The following is a 23,552-nucleotide window of genomic DNA, read 5'->3' as shown; positions in this document are numbered from 1 at the left end:
TTGTTACAGCCAACTGTTTGCTGCTGATTGCTAATTGCTGTCAAATTTGTTGGCTAGTATCCCCAATCTGTGATTTATACTGTTGTCAGCTTATGTTTACACTGTATTCTGTTAACAGCGGCCAAACCGCATTTGTAAAGATGTCATTTTTAGGCATGTTTTGAAAATGGGTCCATTACTTGCAGATAGAGAGCTTAGTAAGAAGCTGAAGTCTTAAGAGCCTTTAAAGGTATATTTTGTTTATCAACCCCACATTTACTTCTGAAAGCCACCTTATATGGATGTGCTTCACATTTTAAGTGTGCAGCAGAGCCTTTACAAGTCAAAACAGTCCTTACATGTACATGTAGACTCGCATTTTTAAGCGTCTTCACTGCCAGAGCAGAACTTAGCAGCCAAGTCAAACTTCTGTAAAACATATTTTTACAAGACATGTTTTTGCACGGCAACAAAGCACAAACACTGATTACAGCCAGGAGACCTGTCGCTTTATTAAATCTGATGCCAGGACTTGAGTATGCATTGATGTGTGTGAGAGAAAGTGAGAACTCTGACATCATGATGAAGTGCTCTGCACAGATTAAGGGTAAGAGCTTTGCGCTTTCTCCTTAACGCCGCTATTTATTTCTTCTCTCTGCCCGCAGTACACGCTGCATGGTTTAAGGAGATCGAGATCTTTCTTGGCACAATTTGTCCAGTTCATCAGTCAAGAGCCCTCCACCGAAGAGAGCCAAAGAACTTGTTAATGCCACGATAACCTCTAACTCTGGATGTGATCTGAGACCTCCTGTGGTTTCATATGCATTCAAGTGTGAGGCCAAACAACGCTCATTGGAAGTGGCGCTGACAGCATCCTGCTGCGCTGCCTGTGCATTAATCCGAAGGGGAGGGGGATTTGGACTTTTATTAATTTTCCTAATTTATACCCAGTAAGTTGACTTGCTTTACAGTGTTGCCTATGCTGCCAGTAATTAGTTGCATTATTTTCAATGTTTCTTATTTATGTGTTTTAGGCAACAATCCAGGACAAATTTTTACCGAGTTGAGAAGAACAGAAAAGGCAGTCTTTGGGAACTTATAAGATGTAATCATAAGGGTGAAATCCCCCAAAACATGTCATCCCCATCCGTCCTGGAGAACATTGAGGGGTTACGGTTTTAGTTTCACCCGTCTTGTCCAAGTGTATGTGCCGCTGCCAATCCAGACCGATACGCAGCGCATAACATCAGTTTCCCTCGTCAGTTAGCTCTTCTGATGAAATCTGGCCGTCTTTGATTAAACCCATTTTATCCTTCTGAACCGCAACTTCTGGCAAGGGCTCTCCTTTTTATTTGGAGCCATCCATGTTCCACGTGTATCGTTTATTTTCATAGGCTGCTATATCACAATAGTGTGAGAGAGAGTTCAGAGCTTTGTTTTCTTAAAACTGCAAGCTTATCTCAGATGATTTTGAGATTTTCTCTGAAAACAAATGAAGCAGAAGTTTTATGACTTGCTCTATATGGATTTGTGGGAAGATTTCAAAACACATGCCTGAATCCTGGCCAGGAAATGATAATGTACTATTGTTACAACATTAATGAAGAATTTATTTCATGGTCGCTGCACAAGTCAAAATACCATAGCTGGATCAGCAGAATAAGGCAAGATGTGTTTCCTGCTGTACATGTTTAAGGATGTTATTTCCTACATTTTCTGTTCCATGAATCCAATTCTTTGTCTTTATCATTTAGGAATGTGGCAATAAAAGACTTTGTCTTATAGTTTGCTCTGAAGGAGGAGATGAAGAGGTTAGATATTCATGGATACATTCTTGTACAAAGCAAATCACAAAATCCCTGGATTTCTGGGAGTGTGTAGCTGGCTAAGCTAGCAGTAACTCTACATTAAACTACTGCTATGCTTTAAAATGATCCCAAACCAGATTTACACCAATGTGACAAAAAATTGTTTGCTACTATTCATCAAAAACTGTTCTATAATTTTAATTTTTGTTTAATGTGATGCTTTTGCACCCTATAGACACTGACAAACATGTAGCCAGCTAGCTGTTAGCTGTTGGGAAGCTTTTGACGGGACTAAAGCTGCCTTCGAATGGAACTCTTTTGCTCACAACTACAACGCGGGAAGTCATATACAGGACAGATTTGGCATTCTAGTGGTGACCATGAGTCCTGAGAACACTTCCGCTCACCACCAGCAGCAATAGCATTGCTGTTGGTGTGTAGAAGTTGCTGAGGCTAACCATTTAGCAAGCTGAATGTAGTAGATGCAAAGCCATATTGAAAACCCATTGAGAATATCAGTTTAATTTTCAGACATTATAAAATTGCAAAAAAAAAAACTCAGTATGACTAAAATTATGATTTACTAACTTAAAAAACACACAAAAAAAATGAACTTCCAGGACCTTCCGAGACAGTCAGCAAACACGCCACAACTTGTAAACTCTGAGCTTTCAGACACTGTTTAACCACTAAAAGAGACAAGCAATAGAAAAAGATGCATAACAAAATAAGAATTTTCGTAGGTGTCCAATTAGAGAATGCACCAATTAGAGCCAAGCTATGCCAAAATGCTGACATGGTATCTACCAGTTACAGGATATTATTACGCCACTGCTTCGGTTTGATCTGCATTAAGTTTTTAGGAACATCTTTGGCAAAAAGTCAAAGGCAAGTGTTTCACAGATTATGTCTGTCTCATGTTTTGATGGGAGAGTTGACCATCTCCATTGCCCCCAGTGAGGAAAAAACACTCCCTGTCACTCTCCGTCACTCCCTGTACTACTCAGAAAGCCGACCGAGTACCAGATCGTGACAACTTGGATGAGATGACCAGTTACTCTAATGCTGATGGTCTGTGAAAAAGAGGGGATTTTTTTTTCTTCCCTCTTCACTTCTGGATGACTGAGTAATTTCCTTCCTGGGATCCACCTCACTGAGATGAAATGCATGTAGAGAGCGGAGTCAGAGGGAGTTGTTGGGGGGGAGGCAGGAGGGGAGGAACGGGAGACTGGAATGCCTGGGGTGCATTTTTCCCCCCAAATGAAAAGCAGGTGACTGTTCATTGTAAGACCATTTGGTTAGTGGGAACCGGAGGGCGGAAGAAAAGGGAGGAAGGAAAGGTTTCGGAGAAAAAAAAAAAACCCAAAAAGCTCTCTTCTTTCTGGTATTTAACTGTGAATTGTTGCTCGTCGCACTTGTTGCACTTGTTCTGTAGCGGGCTGCTCACAATTAGGGGATTCACCGACACTTCCTTCTTCAACCGGTCAATGTGGGCCTTTTCTAACATGCCATTCAGGATAAGCTGGTTAATTGGAGCCAGGCTTGTTCTTAGTAGAGTCACTTTTATTCGCTTTCTGTTTCTCTTTAAGAGTTGATCAAAAAGTCAACTCAAAGCTGAATGGATGGGCTATCTGGAAATATTTCACTCTGAGACATTAATGCACCAGTAATCTGGTCAGTAGTAGTTTCTTTTGTCAATCCATGAAAATATAAACTAAATTGTTTGGTGCAAAAGAAAATGAAACCTCTGGTTTGGCAGCAGCTTGTGGTTGGGAGTGTTTTTTTTTGTCTGACTGAAGCTGAAAGATAATCATAACAATCATTTGTTGAGACTGAATAAACGACAAACAGTGATTAGACTGGTGCACATCGTTGCTAATTGATATCTGATGTGAAGGAAGTCAACGGCTTGACAGGAATATGGCGATCAAGTGGAAATAGTGTATGTGTTTGTGTTTGTCAAAGGAAGAAAAGCCTCCGAGTCCCGTCTTTGTTGCTGAAGCTTGCTTCTCACGCTCATAACCTTTTGTGCTTTATAAACTATTTTTACGCTATTGCGAGGCCACTGACGCAGAAAAATGTTACGTTTTAGTTTAGACGCAATCGGGAATGCAACTAATGATTTTGATCAGTTGTGAAAACAATTACAACATCCCAAAACTGGGCTCAACTCAGAACGGCAGAAACCAGCAGTCAGCAGCAGGTTTTTCAATTTGAAAGACTGGAACCAGTAAATATTTGGTGTTTCTGGATGAATTATGAAGAAAACTGATGATCCATCCATCCATCCATCCATTATCTATACACCGCTTAATCCTCACTAGGGTCGTGGGGGGCTGGAGTCTATCCCAGCCGACTTAGGTGAAGGCAGGGGACACCTTGGACAGGTTGCCAGTCCATCGCAGGGCTACACTTAGAGACAGACAACCAAGCACACTCACATTCACACCTACGGACAATTTAGAATCACCAATTAACCTCAACATGTTTTTGGACTGTGTGGGAGGAAGCCGGAGAACCCGGAGAGAACCCACACTGCACGGGGAGAACATGCAAACTCCATGCAGAAAGATTTCGGTGCCCCCACTGGGACGCGAACCGGCAACCTTCTTGCTGCAAGGCAACAGTGCTACCAACTGCACCACCTTGCAGCCCCACTGATGATCCAAAAACCAAATTTATGTTGATTGATTATTTGCGTTTTGCTGCCTGATGTTCGTTGTCTGATGTCGTACCTGCGTTGTGTGTCGATGCTTGCTTCAGTTATACAGTATGTAATGTTGGTGCAGCCAGGCGATCATGTAGGGGGTAAATTGTCCTCCAGTGTTCCCATGTATGCTTTGTTTTACCAGCCCAGGGATGATAGAAAAATCCCCTGACAGTGCAGCCACTGATTTAAAGCTTAAACAATAGGAAAAGCACAGGTGGAGTTAATAACGATCATGATGACTCGGTTCCTTTATGTGTCCCAGTAAGACGTGGTGGTGAAAGAGCCTGTACAGTTACAGGATCTTTCTGAAATGAAACGCAGCCATCGTTGGGAAACCTGTGCTTTTGTTGCTATGATATTTTTTATTTTTTGGGGGGTGCAAAATCCTTTTTTCTCACCTTCCCAATGTGAAGCTGGGACTGGCCCTGACAAAACAAGACATTAAAAGACTACACTGTTCATAGCGAATCTATGAGACTATAATACAGTGACCTTAAGCATTAGGTGGATACACACAGTGAACAAATAATATGAACCTGTATACGTCACAAGTCTAGTTTCTGCATTCCTTTCATCCTGAAAATTTGTCAGACCTGCTACCTTCTGCCACCAATCATTCTTTTGCACGTGCATAAGTTCGGCCTGCTTAAAAGCTCAATTTCCCAGACGTTGATTAAGCCCAGTCCCAATTTAAAAACTCTTCTCAATCTTCATTGAATTTTTTCTTTAAGTCCAGGACTAAGCTTAATACTTGTCTGGGAAAACTAATACCTCAGGTTTAATTAACTTGTTAAAACCGTCATGGATTCGTTCAGGCTTGTGCGGCAGGTTAAGAATCGTCATTAGCAATTATCTGCTTAATATAGGGCTGCAACTTGCAATTTCCACAGTCTGAAATGGTCTTGAGAAATGGGACTTAAAAGGAACTGTGGAAGTTGAGAAAAGATTTGGGAAAACCAAGAAAACTTTCAGCTAAAACTCCAAATCTGTTGGACAGAGAAGAAAATACCTCCATATGACTGTAAAGGAATAAAGGAGCAGGATGGTGTCCATGTGACATCACCACAAAAGTTAATGCCTGAAGTATGTAAAGCGACATTTGGGTACTTCAGAAATAGGTGCTATGGGAAGATGAAGTTAAAATGAAGGTCTTCCGTCAGAGTCACCAAAGGGGGTGGCCAAATGTTTGCATACAACTGTATATCATTAAGAATCACGATGCTTGGCTTTCATGCTAGCCTTACTGTGATGTTTTGTTCGCGGTATTGCTAAATAACTGTAAACTGTGTTTCCAGCAAACTATTATGTCAGTCCTGGATGCTTTCACAGGTTTATATATAGCATTGGCTTAAATTTTTATAGGTAACGTCAACATTAGCGTACCGGTAGCATTAGCAAAATTTAGCTTTGTGTATAAGCAGTATTAGTTAGTGGTATTGCTAAATAACTGTAAACCATGTTTCCAGCAAACCATTATGTCAGTCCTGGATGCTTTAACAGGTTTATATATAGCATTGGTGTAATTTTTTTATAGGTAGCGTCAACATTAGCATAGCGGTAGCATTAGCAAAATTTAGCTTTTGTGTATAAGCAGTATTAGCATCCTGTAGCATCAGTTTACCTATATGAATAACATCCTGTGGCATTAGTTCCCAGGCAGCTTTTCCATCATTTAGCATCACTTTGCATGTAACATTAGCATTTTTATTTTTTTATGGGTAGTTCACAAGTACCATTAGAATCAGTTTACAGGTAGCATTAGCATCTTTCAGGATAAAGTTAGCATCCTTTAGCACTAGTTTACTGGCAGCAGTAGCCTCTTTTAGCAACAGTTTACAGGTAGCATGTGTATCGTTTAGCACCGGTTTACAGGTAGCATTAGCGTCCTTCAGCATCACTTTACAGGCAGTGTCAGCATCCTTTGGTTTTGGGTTGCGTGCATCATTAGCGTCCCTCAGCATCACTTTGCAGATAGCATTAGTATCCAGTCGTGACACTATTTACTTCTCAATCACAGCACCTGTTGCTCTAAATTTTCACTTGAAGTTTCGATGCTAGTTATATTGTCTTTTTGTTTTAGTGTTTTCTGGATCCATTCGTATTTAGCACCAATATTAAGTTGAACAAGTTTAAATGAATCCTCCAGCGACCTCATTTAACCCAGCTGTTACAGTGACACCTCATTCTGATTGGCCATCTTGCATTTTAAGTGCCACTTACACTCGAGTTGGAAAGATTTATTGGACTGACATTTTGCATACACAGTGGGAGAGTGACATTTAGAATCAAATTTAACAAGAATATAAAGCTTCCAGGGGAACAATCTTTTTCTGATTATACAACATTTCAGCTTGGTGAGTAAACAGCGTCGAAGTCAATAAAGTGCTGATACCTCAGTGAGTTTGGTCATATTTTATTTGGATTTTGAATCTTGTTCATAAAAGTGTCATAAGCCCCGTCTCTCCCTTCTCTGATGCCAATGTAATAAAGCACAAGTGTTTGGACAAAGCTGCTCCTCTAACTGGATCACACATCGTCAAACGAAGCACACCGATCACAACATGGATTTTACTGATTTGCTTTTAATTAAAAGTGACAACATCTCTCCCTTTTTCCCACCGATACACCAGGACTAAAGTGTTCTTTATAGTCACATGATGATATAAGGAGGGGGATGGAGAGAGGATAGAGGTGGAGGAGGAGATTGATCGGATGGACTGGAAAAGAAGATGAGGATGAGACTCAAAGCTGGTGCTGGGCAGGGCGTGGAGGAACAACAAGGCCGAGTGTGGAGGAAAGAGGTCAGACAGTGGGGAGCAGGAGATGGGTCAGAGGTCGGTTATCGTTTGCGAGCTCTTGTGACGCTGAGGAAGATGAAGAAGGGCTGCTTTGTTAACAGAGAACATGCAGTGTGGGAAGATAGTTGGAACAAACGGGGGGGATAAAAAAAGGTCTTGTGAAGTCTTTAATACTGTTTGAAGTCATCTGAATTTAGCACACTGGTTGAGTCAGTCGCTGTCACACACACACACACACACACACACACACACACACACACACATGCAAACAGATGGAGACATGCAGCGATCACCCCAGTGCGTCTTGTTAAAATGTCCATCCATGCATATGGTGTCCCATATGAGAGATGGAGGCGCACTAACTGGCTGATTAACCCAGATGACTGGAGAGGTCCCATTTAGTCTTCTGGCTCCAGCAGGACGAACAATAGCGACTGATTGTTGGAGGATGATGATAAGGCGCTGTCCTGTATGTGTGTGTGTGTATGTGTGTGTATACGCTGTTCATTGACTTCATCCAGACTGTCGGAAATCACTGTGACGCAGACGACTGACTGCTTGTGTCTGTCTCGTATATTAGTGGCTGGTTGCAGTCAGCCATTGTGTCTCTCGTATTGTCTCACTGCAGTGTTTCCTTTTCTCTTACATTTGCAACCTGTGCGAGAGCTCTGATTGTTTTTAATCAAACTAAAGACAGCTTTTTATTTTCTTTTTTTCCTGCTTTTAATAAGGATTGATTGGATGTGTTTAATGATGATCCCAGCTTGTGATGTGCTTGTGACTTTCTGGGACAAATTATAGGATGAGAAGTGTAAAGTAGCACGAACATCTCATAGCTTTTCTTATTGTGGTGTATTTGCAACCAGCATAAGGTTAAATCCTCAGGCTGACCTGTAATGTTTTTGGCTCCTTCACTTTTTCTCCTCTGTCATCAACAGGTGAACATTTTCCTCAAAATTTAAAAGATTGCTTCTGTCATTATCATATCCATATGGTGTTTTTATACACTGGAAGACACATCATGGGCAAAATGAGTCGTCAACATCCATCCATCCATTATTTATACACCGCTTAATCCTCACTAGGGTCGCGGGGGGGCTGGAGTCTATCCCAGCTGACTCAGGGTGAAGGCAGGGGATACCCTGGACAGGTCACCAGGCTATCACAGGGCTACACTTAGAGACAGACAACCAAGCACACTCACATTCACACCTACGGACAATTTAGAATCACCAATTAACCTCAACATGTTTTTGGACTGTGTGGGAGGAAGCCGGAGAACCCGGAGAGAACCCACGCTGCACGGGGAGAACATGCAAACTCCACGCAGAAAGATCCCGGTGCCCTCACCTGGATGTGAACCGGTGACCTTCTTGCTGCGAGGCAATGGTGCTAGCCACCGAGCCACCTTGCAGCCTTTGTCAGCATCATGGTTGAGCATTTTGATTATTTATTTGCAAACAGATAATCAATGAAATTCAACTTTAGTATTATCTTTGTTATGATGTATGTCGTTATTATTGTGTCCTACTGCACAAAAGATAGTTTGAGTTCTCTCTTAAACAACTTAGAAGACATACATTTCTAAAAATTAGGTGCAACAGTTAGATTTTTTTTGTACTCCATGTGCAATAAACACATTTAATTTTTAATAGCCACATGTTTAATGACTTCTGTTGCCTAGTTGCTTATCTCTGTGTTATACTGCTTTTTGAAAAAGTACTTCCTGTAAGACATCAGTGATCTGACCAACAGTTAGGGCTGCAGCATATTGACAAAACCGTCTTTGTGATATTTAGTTGTTGTTGTGATATATTGCAATATGAAAACAACAACTGCTTAATAAATATAGCATGGGTATAACTTACCAACTGCAAAGTGCTGTCTGTGATTAAGCCACTGAAGCCTTGTTCAGGGCTGCAGCTTTAATCGTTTCACCAAATGCTTCTCTCACCCCTGCTGTGATGTTGTACGATCATCTTAGGAAAAATGTAGTTTGCAAACAGTGATTTTGCAGACCACAGTTCTCCATAATATTCTTCAGCTCTGTTGTTACAGAGTGTTGCTTGTGGCATACATTTTTCATCCAGCTCTGGGATTTCAGAAATAATAGATGTGTGATGGTGTCACATAGTACTTGTCAAGCAACCAAACCATTTCTTTTCTGTGCCGATTGGTATCATCATGTCTTTTAATAGAGGGGGAGGCTGTCGCATGACTGAATTTTGTCTACTACTAGGAATACATGGTGTAACACTGGCAACGGCATCCTGAATACGTCTTTTGCTTTGGATGTTTTTTTGAAATGGCTTTGCAATTTAAGAAACCTAACAAAATTAGTCATATTGTCTCAAAAACTATTTTTGATTAACATAATCGTATCTGTGGCTGAAATAATTTATTTAACCTGATGTTGCATTTTATTTTGGAAACCCAAATCTTCCCATTTGTTCACTCATATTTGCTGTACATGCATATCAACAAACTCTATGATTTGTAAGAAGAGTTTAGAAAAACGGTCAAGCAATGAAAAAAAAAAGTTGGATGTGATTGAGTTAATTTGCCTTAATTCACATGGCACATCCTGCACATGCACAATGTAAACACTGAAACCATATATTATGCAACCCCACCAATAATTCAGTAAAAGGTAGCTTAATACCCAGTATTCTTTGAAGACGTTTGAGTCAAAAATATTCTAATAAAAATTCTAATAAATCTGCATTTTTGACAATAGAAGATGACGATTTGTAATACATTTAATCATTTCTCTGTCTGTGATGTTGCGTCATGGCTCCATAATCTAATTGAGCGCGGAGGCCGAGTGTCAGAGGTGTGCGTACACAGACAGACATGGCTCTATGTGTATATGAGGTCATGCATTAAGTGCTGAAAGCGAATGCCAGCGTAATCAGAGGTGAAATCAACGTGAGTAGGTCCCTGCATGAGTCACGCGTACCAAGCGGCCGAGGGAATAGTTTGGAGTTCTAAACTTGAGGAGAAAAACAGCCTCTTGGTTACCTTATTGAGCTGGAATGTCTGTCGCCATGCAAGAGTCTGGAAGGGTTTATCTTCATACTATAACATTACCTAACACATGCTGAAGCCGCTCAGTGTAAACACTTTGATTCTGTAACAGTATATCCATTACAAGACAAACACCGCTATCTGAAATGTGAGACTCCGCATCGGACAAATAATTCACGGACGCCTTTAAAAAATGTTTTCTTGGACAATGGTGCCGATAACAATGTGATTTATTTCTTGAGTTTTATTTAGAAGTGGGGATTTTTTTTCTTTTATCCGAATCATGGTGGTTTCTGCTACATAATGGGATCATGTCATAGTCTTAGATTAGCTCTTTTTTCCTGTATGCTTGTCTGGCTGTTTCCCTGCCTGTCATTGCTTCTGCAGATTAAACCGATACCCAGCTGCAGTGTTCCTGTAAACCTCTAAAAATTCACTTATGTTTTCCCTGATTTGTGGCTCTGCTCAGTGTTTTTAATATATTTGAGTTTCACCTCCAGCTGCCTTGCAAGTTTACATAAAAAGTGGGTAATGGGTAATCGATGTCCATCAAAAACGTGGATGTTTAAGCGTGTAGACGGATGTACATCAAGTTTTCCTCTCTGCTGCATGCTACCTAATGTGATTTTAACTGGAGCCGTGTAACCATTAAACCTAATGCAAAAGATACCACACGAGATATTCTGATGGAGAACAAGGACCCAAGTCTGCAGCTCTGTTGTGCCTTCTAGCTTCATTAAGTTTTGGTTTTCAAGTCTGCTCTCATCATTTATATTTTCTGCAAATAGATGTTTGAGCATAGCCAGGCCCTGATAAAGCCGCTCTACGCTACCTGCACCGAACAAAATGGCCATCATAGTGCTGCATTTTGCAACAAAAGAGCCACGTAGGCTTTTAAATGAGCACTAATGTTGCTCTGTCGGCTTGATGTCTAAATAGATGACATTATTGACACAATGTGCTTTGTTCTGCTGCTTACAAGATTCATCGAAAAATGTTTTAACAGCAGCTTTAAATCGTAAGTGAGCCTCACTGAGGTGAACATAACGTAGTGTGAGCATCAGCGAATGCTCCATCTACGTGTCTGGGTGTTGAGTGGAGGTCATCCACATATTAAAAGTCCTCAGAGCTAAATACATTCTAGCTATCTGCCTACAGTGGAGGAAAATAGACTTGAAGCCTGAAAACTTACTTTGTGTCACAGTTAAGTGCATATAGTGCGAGCTGTTACATGAAAACATCCTTTCTTTTAGACTATTTGTGTTGCAGTGCTGCAGGCTGCCTCTAAAGCTTCGGCAGGCCGAGTAAACACCTGCTTTGAAAGTTCCTAGAATTCCTGTGAATTAGGGATTTGGATAAAATGCCCCAGATAATTAGGAGAAGCTCTGTAACCCAAACTAATCTTTCACAAACCTTCAGTGTTACAAATACAGGTGAAGACTTATTGGATGAATAAATCATCAGTGGAAGCTGTACAAGATGCTTGTTGGAGACGTTCCTCTTTTTTAAAGCCTTTAAGCAGTGGGGGAAAAAAAGCGTAAAAGTAGGGTGGTGAATGTGTGCACACTAATGTAGGAGTGTGTTCGTCTGTGTGTGTGTATTTGGACATTTTTATGCACGAGGGTGCCTGTTTTGCCCATGTGTGCTAATGAGTGCTAGGCAGGAGATTATGCGTGCGTCTCTAAGGGAACGGCAGTCTGTTCCCAGGAGCTGCAGGGCCCGAGCAGAGGGGGGTATGTGTGCACCCTGACCCCAGCTTTCGGGGGTCCCGGTTGCCTGTCTGAAACCATTTCCTTTCTTTGTGGCCCATTTGAGAGCCCGAAGTGTGATGCGAATGTGAAGGACAGGGGCCATTTGCATGGTGCAACATGTTGAGACAGAAAATAATCAGCGTGGGCTACATATGCTGAGAACGTCCTCGCAGGGCTGCCTTTAATTCTTCAGTTCCGTGCTCCCCACCCCCATGGCTCTCCTCATCACCCCTGTCTCCCCGATCGACTCCCCATATACTCCAGCCAAACAATAAACAAACTCCGAGAGCGCCGGGTGCATTGCTAATGATCGGAAACAATTAAGGGCTCACAAAAGGGGAGCGTCCTGCTATATTGCTTCGCTCTGTATTTACATAGCGCTTCGAGGTTAAATGACTGGAGCACAGATTTCTGGTGAGGGCAAGAGGACTAAAATAGACGGGCATGTTGAGGAGATCTTTCTTTTGTTTGGCTTTGTGAAGAAGGACGTGTCGGGCTACTAGCCACTCTAGTGATACTGGGAATTAAACCCTCGGAGAATAAGGTTTTCAGCTCGAGTATTCCAATGCACATCATACCCCTCCAACCTCATTTCACCCGGTCTAGAAATAAGAGAATGAAAAAATGTGTAAACAAGACAAGTGGCCTACCAGTGAATGACTGGACCAACCAACCCCCTCCTGTTTCTCAGCGGCCATCCGACTGGTTAAGCCGGGGTGTGTGAATGGGTCGAGGCTGGGAGAGTGTGAGAAGGCTCAGGAGTGGTCAAAGAGGCCGCTGAATAGAGCGTCGGATTGAGACATTCTGCCTGTTTAACGCAGGAGTGTGGAGATGTGTGTGTGAGAGACGGAGGCAGAATGGAAGAAAAAGCTTGTTCCGGGTTTGAGTGGCTTTTACAGATTTTGTGTACTGAAGTGACGTCTCTGGAAAGGTTGTGAAGTGACGAAGAGGCTGCATCTGTAATGGATATTAAAACTTGATTCACTGTTGAAGCTTTTATCATGTAAGATGCTGGTATCCACTTTTCCTGTCTTGAGTTAAATATATTTATTATGCTTTATTTATAATCATAATATAATAATACACTTTATTTGTATAGCACCTTTAAGAACAAAATTCACAAAGTGCTTTTGCATAATAAAGAAATACAACACACAGTGAGACAAGGCAACACAGGAAAACAGCATGGATAACAAGTGCAGGCAAACACTCAAAATATAAAAATACAGAGGGGAAATAAGATAGAAGCTGAAGATAGAGTTTGATAAAAGCAGATTAAGAAAGAGAGAAGGGCAGCAGGCAGCACCAATATAAAAGGGAAAAGAAACGGGCGAAAATCTAAGAGAACATCACTCATAAGCGAGCTGATAAAAGTGGGTTGTAAGAAGTGATTTAAAAGAATTTCTACATTTCACTTCATGCAGCCGTCACCGATCTGTTGATGTGTTAAGGTGTTTAATTGAAACAGTCGTACAGCAGTTCTGGGTGAATGGAGTTAATTTTTCGTACAATATTTTAATGTTTTAATCGGTGACAAGAGAAGCTCAGTTTGCATTTTGGACTCTTTTTGAACCCTCTGGAGTGGCCTGATTGGCGGAGAGGCTAAAGTGCATCCACAGTAGAAAAACATTGCTTATCGCTATGGCGACACGGGCTGATTAAAACGCTACACGCCATGTTGCAGAAGTAATTAGATTTGGAATCTGGAAAATGTGTTTCACGCATAAATCATTAGACAGAAAACACAAGTACAGAAAGTGCTGTGTGTAATGATGTCTACCTTTATTCCCATAATATATTTTTCTTACATGTTCTTGTCATGTTTTATGTGTGATATTTGTTTGTCTCCCAAAAACTACCACATGGATTTCTTCTTTTTTTGATTTTCAGTCATCTTTCTTTTTCTTTGCATCACAAGCCACAAAAACTCCACTAAAAGCCTGCTGCCTGTTCATATCCTTTCTCAGATATCTTTGTGGTAATTGCATCCAAAACAGATGACTTCAGTGCAGCCCAGAACATCTTTTCCTGTGGGCTTAATGACTGTTTTGGATTATGTGGTTTGAGAGTAGACATTTGACAAAAGCGATTTTTAAAAGGGGTGTTCCTCTAACACCTGCCCGCGGCGGGGTCCTCTTCCTTCTGCTGTCACAATCGACTCCTTTTAAGTTGATTCCTAAACGATCTGGAGGTGAAACCGGAGCGACCTGAGCGCTGCCTCACTCCAGAGGCATCAATTTTCACTAAATCTGGTGTAATTTTTGACACAATAGAGAAATATTTTAATGACTGTAACAGTCCACTTTGAAGAAACAGAGTACCCTTAAACCCACATACCACTCCATCCCAGCTCCCCAAAAATCCATATCCAGATTCCCGGCGCAGCAGGTGCCAGGCTTATTGGCATTGTGGGGCCTTGGATAACACTAAGTATGGATGCCAGGCAGGGACCTCCGCCCCTCCTCAGAAAAGCCCCCTTGCCAACATGGCGCGTCCTGCACAGCCACGCTCATTATTTCAGCCTAAATAGATTAAGCTAATCACGTTATGTAGTGGTAAGGCGTAGCCGGGAGATGGAATGAAGGGCTGGCTGTCCTGCTGTTGCCATGTGGCTCTGAAAAACAAACAGCGAACTGTCGCATAGAGCCTGATAAACAGCAGAGGTGATATCAGTGAGGTTCTAAATCTTCATAACAGTGAATTTTGGGAGTGGATGATATATGATAATATGCTATACATTATTCACAGCACTAGTGCAATTCAGAGTCTCAATTTCAAGGCTGCTGAGAAGATTTCTTTTGACAAGAATGAACTGATAATGAAAAACATCTTCTTGCAAAACACACACAAAAAAGTGTCTTTGAAGGAATGGATTACCATCACATCACCTATCATGGGGCACCAGTTTCTATTTGTTCAGTACTTCAGTTTATTACCAAATACCTGCAAAACTAATGGCATTGCCTTCATCTTCATCTGTACTTAGATGTTAATCAAACAGAGAACATTGGGAGAATGTTAATCCTGACATGAGAATTTAGCACCGCTTTGCCTCTACCTTGTTTTAGAGGAACATCCTCATTTTGTCTCAGATCCATTCCAGCTGTTGGGGATCTTCTAATCATTTACTTTAAGCAGATAAAATGTGTGAATTTTAAAAGTAAGGGTAATCTAATGAAGGTGCTGCATCATGATAAATGAGGGATCCAGTGTTTTTGGAGCTTGAGTCGTATCAGGTCTGAAAGTCGGGATGTCTGCATCAATCTTGACGCTTCTTTGTATCTGTATTTTTACAAGCACCCAGCTTTATGGGAGTGCAGCACTGGTTGCTAATTGCTGGGGCTGTCCCTTTAACAAGCCTGTACTGGTTTAAGTGGATGTGATATGATAAGGTAGGAAATCCAGTCTGAGTTATAGATACGGTTGAATGATTTTGGGCGAACATGTGATCATGATGCGCTGCGAGATGTTTGATTTGTGATGTACATCAACCTTCAGTTCAATATTCACTATCTAGTAGGTTTGAAACTTCTTGGAGCATTTCCACATTAGACGCCATGAAAGGTGTGACTCACACAAGAAGGATTGAATTCATTTGTAAAACCATTGACACAGTTTAAAGTCTGAGTCAGAAGTGCTGCAAAATGTGTGCCATGTGACGAATGAATATTGATGCCTGGGAGATGTCAGCAGAACTACGTATGCCTGAATCACATCGTGTAGACTGATCTATGAACAGCATCAACAACCCCTGCTCGAATTCAATAAGACTGAATGACAGCATTGGTTTTACTATATAAAAACACACCTCATATATCCTGAATTGCAACTTTTGCAATGTGCTAATTACATTTAATAACAGATTGATGAAATAGATGGATTGTTCAGCCCCACGTAATGGTTTAAGATATTGTCATGAAGGATTTTACAGCTTGGTCAAACGATAATTTTGGCCAACATTTTGCAATCTGGAATCTGAACCAGGTTTTTTTTTTTTTTGCTGGATGACCCTGTATTTTCTTTTCCCCTGGATCCTCCTGCTTTGGCATCTCTTTTCCACAAAGTGCTGATGTCTGTCTGAACACAGCTGCAGTCACTAACGTGGATCATAACAAGCTCTAAAAGGCCTCTGTTCTGTACTTCCTATGATGCAACTCAGTAGTGTGTTTTGTTAACCGCTACCTGTCTGGTAGACATCTGTGCATGTGGACCTCCATGCCTCCCTGTCATGCAGCCATTCTGTTAATATTTCATTTGTTCCTTTGCACAGATAATGTTGCTATCATGACCGTACTCTGTTGTCGTCACTGTTATAATAAAATGTGCTCCAGTCGTCCTGCAGCCATCTGAAGGCCACACAGTAAATAAATCCTGCACTGTCTGGAAATAAGACATCATAAGAACCAACAGGGAGCCTTCTATCTGCTAAGTCACTTTCTTTTGCTAATAACGACTGTGAGACCAGTCAGATGGGAAGAAAGACAGCATGAAGTGAGCAGAGTCCAACACATTCTGGATCTGGTTTATAATTTAGTTCTTTGCTGCGATTGCACACCCTGAGCCGCTTTTCCAACACGTTGCCTTTTAGGAGTGACAAGAAGTTAAAAAAAAAAGAGGGGCATCATTAGTGGTTGTAAGGTTACTGTGGATGGCAGTCTGGGAAATTTTTTTTTGAGGGGAAACTACTCAGTTTTCTTACCAAGCCGGGTAAATTTACAGTCTTCTCCATATGAAAATTCCTGTGCAAAGTCCCCCAATATGCCAACCACATGGCCACTTTTAGCCCCTGTCCAGCCTGCACACACACTTAATGGAAGCCTCATGCTGGACGCCATGCTAACAGGCGCTTCCTGCCTTGAAAACACATCCATTTTCTCTCTTTAATCCTTGTACAGAACATATGTAGATTGAAGGCATTTAGGTACATCAAAGACTAGCAGCCATGTACACGTAGGGAGAAGACACACATGCATGCAGGAAAAGTCTGCATCCCAGTTCACTCAGCACAGCACAGTTATTATATATTACTATACTGGTTGTGTTTATACAGTATATTACTATGCAGCTTTTTTTTCTATTCTGAAGTTTTGGCTCCATCTTTGTCAACTGGTTAATTGTAGGCGATGTTAAATGCCATTCCACCACTTCTCAAGCTGTTGTGGCTAAGTCATTAGTGACGCAATCTTTGTAATATAAAAATATGTTTAGGTTGCTTGGATTACAGGAGGATTCATGAGGCCATTCCTCCCAGTGAGCTGAAGCTCAAAGCAGAAACTGGGACCAGCTGAGCAAACACAACACACAAAAATGATGTCACATTTCCCCACGGAAGGACATTAGGGGGGTAAATGGAAACACGATGCAGGTTTCTCGTAGAGACGCTGCAGGAAACAGTCACATTTCCAAAGCCTGACTTTTGTGTTTGCTCTCCAGCGTCGCTTAAATTTACTAAGCAGACAGGAAACGCACTGGGTGGTAGATGGTATACAGTAGAGAATAAACAGCAGGCTCTTAGGGGTGTTGCATAACACACCTGGAAGGAGGGAAATGAGATGACGGGTCAAAAGTTGGGAGGGTGAGGAGGTGGAGGGTGAACGAAAGGTAAACAGCAGAGATTAGTCTGTGTTTCTTCTGCCAGACTGAGCCTCTACAACTGTGCTTCCTACAGGGATTTTAAACGACTTTTTGGCTTTGTGATGTGGTGTTGTAAACATAATGCTCATGATTTGTGTGTGCTCTGGACAAAGGGTCGGTGCAGATATGTGTGATTTGCAGTATGTTTCCAGATGCTCATTGTATAAACTGCATGTGGCCTATTAAATAAAATGAACCAGCGAGCAAGAATAACAGCATTTCTGTCAGAACACCTGCACACAGAAATCCCACAATGCAAAATGACTCATGCCACCTGGACCCATTGAAGTGTGCAGCATTCTAACACTGACTTTCCACCTCTTTTGTCTTTTGTTGTTGTTTTCCTCTCTGCAGCCAGAGGAGTTGGAGGCTCTTCATTCCCATACGTTTCGGGTGAAGACTTTTAAGAAGGCCAAACACTGCAGCGTCTGCAAGCAGACCATCATCCAGGACGGACTCATCTGCCGAGGTCAGTCGCCTGTCCTGAAACTCACGACTTGCTGTGGCAGCTGTGGTGGTCCCAGACTGACAGTAATTTTAATTCGATCTTAGAGTAATCTGTTTTTTGCTGAGCTCCGGTGGTTTAACTTCTCACCCTGCTGACAGGCACACCTGAGTATCCAGTGACAGCACCGCTGACCACCTCAGAGGTGAAACTGGTTTGAAACTCGAGGTGTTCAGAACATGTGCCAACACATTTTCATTTGGCCAGTTGTCAAAGTGAACTGACTGTAGTGAAGCACTGCTATGTTGGACCGAACCACTAATTTGTAGCACTCAGCGCTAACAAAAAGGAGCAACGCTGGCAACTCAGCCTTGATGCACTTTATTACTTGCTCATTAAAAGACTTAGAACACAAATCATCCTAAACTCTGTTCTAGATAATAGGGCACTGAACTATGAACTGTATGTTAACTATTTGTAAAGGCTGGTTTTGTTTTGAAATGAAAAAACTACTCATGAAGTTGGTCAATATCTCAACGTTAAAGTAATGGGTTCTCTTACTAATATTTATAATAAAGAACATTTAAAAGCTGCTGAAGCTGCTTTTACCCTCTTGTTAAGATCAGAATCATGCAATCTACAAATCTATTCTTTCTTTGTTTAATGATGAATCACTTTAAGCCGTCTTTCACTGCTGGAACTGTTGTCGATGTGCAGAACTTGTGTGTTCAGCCTGCAGGTGCTGCCCACCATAGGACCTCTTTTTTGGCTGTTTTTGAGGGTGAAAGAAGTACTTACCTTGGAGCAGATACTGAAAAACTCAGTGCTGATTAGTTAATCTCGGAGAGAACCACAAGTGTAATTTTTTTCTGGCGTCTTCATCTCCTCATCAGTCGCACTCGTCTCCTTTCCATCATCACCATAAACAATGTGAAATTCACCACACAGGCTAACACAACAACAACCCTCCATTGTTCTGTTTCCTGTGTGCTCATAGAACTGACGTTACATCCAGCGACTGCAATTTGTTGTTGTTTTGTCACGCTCTTAGTTTGTGTTGGGGTTGAAGCTGTCACATCCAACACCACAATAGAAACAAAGGCTGAAAGGGCAGATTAGGGGCAAGTTCCTATAAACATTTGCTCTAACTCATACCTGCCCCATGTTTCTGCAGAGGAAAACTGCAGAATATGTCCCACAATTCCTTGGTCACAGCTGGTCCAGCACTATCTGGTTGACCCTCCAACAGAGGAACAACAGACTGTACAGTTATGGCTATTCTCTCCACCTCCACACACTCGTGTATTTAATTTGCCTAAAAAGATAAAGTAGACTGGTAGAATTATTATTTTATTTTTGTTATTGCAATTTCTTTTGGCCACAAAAAACCCCCCTGACATCATGACAACCCGAAGTGATTGTCATTTGAGGTATTTATTGGCTGATTGTGACAAAGTTCTTCCGCACTGAAAAGTCTCATTGACAATTACATTAAAGTCTTGACTGTGTAGAAACCCAAGAATTCTGCATGAAGTCGATCCCCTTCTCTAACTTTATGTGAAGGTTATTAAAGTACAGTAAGCACCTGACACCGTGTTGGATTCTTGATAATGAAAAAGGCCTCGTGAAACGTTGACTGTCAGATGCTCCAATGCAAAAACCCTCCTTAGATTCTTTGATGCACTCTAAGGATGCATTAGTCTATGTTGTCTCTTGGAGCTTAAGAACTGAAGTGTGGCACCAGAAGTCACTGTTTTGTAGTTAAGACTGTTTTCAGGGTCTGATTTTGATGCTCCATTCGATTGATAGTTGACTTTACAATCCCTGTAATTTACATTCAGTAGAATCACAATTAAAACTCTCTTTGATTGCTTACAGCAGGGTTTACAATAACTGCTGGGACAATGAAGACAATATCTTTTACGACATCCATCAGTGGTCTGAATGAGCGATGACCCGAGGTTACCTGGGGTCGTCTCTGTGTCGAGGGTCAGTCAGTGAAGTGGCAGAAGAAGCTCCCGGGAGGCTAAAGGTTAACAGCTTCTCAATTTCCTCAGTGGTGTTTACTACAAAGTCAATGTAATTAACTGACTGCTGAGTGATTTGCATAGTTTGATCAATGCAGTCATCTTAAACAGAACAGAGATGGAAGGATGTCTCTGTTGCTTCGACTGTACTTCGAATATGCTGCGCAGCCTCAGCAGGGTCCCTCTATAGAGCAGGATTTTACGCTTCTATTGTTTTTTTAAGCCTACACAGACGCCATTTGGGTGCGATGGAAGTATAATATGCAACATCAAACAATTGCAGGAAAGTAACTGAGACTCAATGCTTGACTTTAATGCAGTCACCATTTTCTTGGATGCAGTAAACTTTTCCCATCTGGCGCTCCGAGCGAGTTAAACCGAAGAATATATGACCTCGGCGAGCTCGGCACATCGCGCTGCAGTGGAAATGTCTGTTTTCGCACAGATAACGTCAAATGAAACCATGCGGAAATGGCTGGATGTGTGGTTTGGCACACCATGAGGGAATATTTAGCTTGCAGCTTCCCAAACATGACACAGGACGGGTAGATGTAGCTTAGAAAAACATTCTCTGTAAAGTTGGGTTCTTTTCAACCCCCTTAAAGTCCGTCTGACAGATTGTTGATATGCCGTGCGCCTCGTTTTAGACCGGTCTGGAAAAGTTGCAGCAGAGGTGTCTGCTTCGTGTGAGCGTGAAACAAGATGTTGCAGGAACAGATAATGTTGGCACACCTTTCCTGGGTGAAGAAAGGCTTATAAAATCAGCGCTCTTCACCACCTGCATTTACTCTGCGCTTCACTCTGTGATCTAACGTGCCGGTCCAGATGTTGTTGTTGTACGTCGGGATAAGTATGTCATTAACTAGCCTTTTAGTTTCTCAGTCTGCACATGATGTAGCATTTTGGCAGAAGCAAAATCTGTATCAGGTGCCTTGTAGCGAAACGAACACACATGAAGCAGTGTGGCCTATAAGCAGCCGGCTGTTGAATCCACAAAGACAAGTCTTACATACTGGCTAAATAGGAAGATAACTTACCGCATGATAAAGTGACGAGCAGCTGATTAAAGTGACCGTTTCTTCCTCTAAACAGGATTTGTTACATCATGGTATGTTCCTATGTTGGTAACGTTTTGACCAATCACATAAGCTGCTGCCGTCAATTTGTCCGGCCTAAACTGTGCGCACGCAGTCACTTAAGTGTTCTCATAAACTGACACAGGACAGCACCTGGGACTGTCGTCTGAAAGAGCTGATTTATAGGAGAAATAAACCATCGCGACAAGACTGCGCTGAACTGTATTTTGATTTAATTTATCTCGGTGTAATTCTTTTCCCCCAGCTCTATCTGGGTTCAGTCGTGTGTACGAGGTGGATGCTGTGTGCGTCTGTGTGTGTGTTTGTGCGGTTGAGACGGATTTACGAGGACGACACGAGGCGAGCGGCAGCCTCGTGCACAGACAGCAGACCTCAGCTGCGCTCTGGTTTTCTAATTCTCAGTCTGTCCTCCTGTCGCATGACTCACTACATTTTGTTAAAACTTGAAGTGACTAGAAATATGGCGTGCAAGGTCAAAGGGTGAAGAGATGGAGGGCGGTGGAGTCCACTACTTTAGTATTGGACAGTATTTTTGAAGTTTTTTTATTATTTTATTTATTTATTTAGTTAAAGTTATTTTTTTTGGGCCTTTGTTGGATAATGTTAGTGAGAGAGAGACAGGAAAGTAGGGGAGAAGAATGGGGGGAGGACATGTGGGAAAGGGTCATGAGCAGGATTCAAACCCATGACCTCCACATTGGGACTGTAGCCCTGCACATGGGACGCCAGCTCAACCAGGTGAGCTGTAGCGGCGTCCTGAAGTTTTTTATTTTTTTAAAAAGATATTTTTTGGCCTTATTAGATAGGATAGAGAGAGAGACAGGGAAGTGGGGGGAGAAGAATGGGAGAAGGACCTGCAGCAAAGGGTCATGAGCGGGACTCGAGAACTATACCCCCAGAACATGGGACACCAGCTCAACCAGGTGAGCCATAGCGCCGCAAAAGTACCATTTTTAAAGGGGCGGCTGAGCCCGTCGTACACACTGACAACACAGGCGGACCTTGAAAACATTAATGATATTGTCAGGATCATCAAGACAGAAGTATATTACATTGATATTAAAATATCATTCTGACTAACTGTAGTTTGACTACGACTAGTTAGATATCCACATCATCTGTATTTCAGTTTGGACGAGTCAGAAATGAAAGCTGCAGACATCTTAAATGTCATTATGTCTGAATTGTAGCATGACGCTGCTCATGCAAGGAATAAATGAACTGTAGGTATCTGTAATGAGAAACACCTGAATGCCAATAGTGATGTCATTCGCCCTCGGAAGAGTGACGACGTGGAGATCTGAAATGTTGCTTTTGATGAAGGAGAGCTGAATACACACTCACTGAAGATGGCTGGGTGCATTTGCAGTGGGCCTGTGTTACTAAGCAGTGAGAAGGTTAAATGGTGGGATTTAACAGGCAGGATGCAGCATTTCTGAGACATCGAAACACTACAGGATCTAAAAGTGCTACATCTCTGCAACACTGGTCCTCCAACTCTGTAACATTGCTGTACCAAGTTGCTGTGCTACACCCTTAAAGGAGTAATTTGACGTTTTGGGGAATATGCTTATTCATCTTCATATATCCCGCTCACATCTGTACATGCATGTGTATGTGATACGTGCTTTGCATCAAACCACCAGCTTGACTTTGCTCGTGAATCAGTTAACAGCAGTATGACATCTTCTGAGGGATTACATTTTTCTCAGTGAGCTTTAGTTGCAAGTTGGCAGATTTTTCCTGTTTTCTGCAAAAGCTCACTGCACAGATATGAGCATAGGTTTGATGTTTTTTTTTTCTCATCTAGCTTTCTGCCAGAAAGTGAGTAAGTCTATTAGTCGGGATGTTTTAGGCGGTCGGTCAGAGTGCAGCTCTGCCAGATCGGCCGGGTCGGGCCCACCGTTCCTCCCTCTGCCGCTCTTGTTTACTAACAGACTCCAGTCACATGGTCTCGTAATGACAGGAGCTCGCCGACTTCCTCTCCCTTCAGCAGTTGCCAGGATACAAGGTGTTAGTTACTTTGACAATAGCATGTTGACGCAGGTCACGACTGCTGTTTTCCAGTTAAAAAAAAAAAAGAAAGGAAAGAAAAAACAAAAGTCCCTGTGTGTGTGTGTGTGTGTGTGTGTGTGGTAGGGTATTTTTGGAGAATAGGCCCTGAGGGCAGGAACTGGCTTTTATATTCTTTCACTGTAGAGCAGTTTGTGTGCGGAGGCAGGACAATCGGGCGCTGCTGTGCCCTTTAAAGGTAAAGTACGACTGGGAGACTTAAC

At 42.0% G+C, this 23,552-nt stretch overlaps 1 protein-coding gene across 14 annotated transcripts in view; it reads left to right on the top strand.

Moving 5' to 3' along the window:
• The window catches only part of tns1b (tensin 1b), a 187,175-nt gene that overhangs the window by 39,454 nt on the left and 124,169 nt on the right, over nt 1–23,552 (top strand). For all 14 annotated transcript variants that reach the window (XM_008297339.1, XM_008297338.1, XM_008297345.1 and 11 more), the window contains exon 2: nt 18,062–18,176. In XM_008297339.1, the coding sequence (XP_008295561.1) occupies nt 18,062–18,176 (115 nt within the window). The remainder of the gene's footprint in view (nt 1–18,061; nt 18,177–23,552) is intronic.

The sequence above is a fragment of the Stegastes partitus genome, unplaced genomic scaffold (assembly GCF_000690725.1).
Source record: "Stegastes partitus isolate 25-593 unplaced genomic scaffold, Stegastes_partitus-1.0.2 Scaffold1212, whole genome shotgun sequence".
NCBI lineage: Eukaryota > Metazoa > Chordata > Actinopteri > Pomacentridae > Stegastes > Stegastes partitus.
This window is presented reverse-complemented; position numbering and strand designations above follow the sequence as displayed.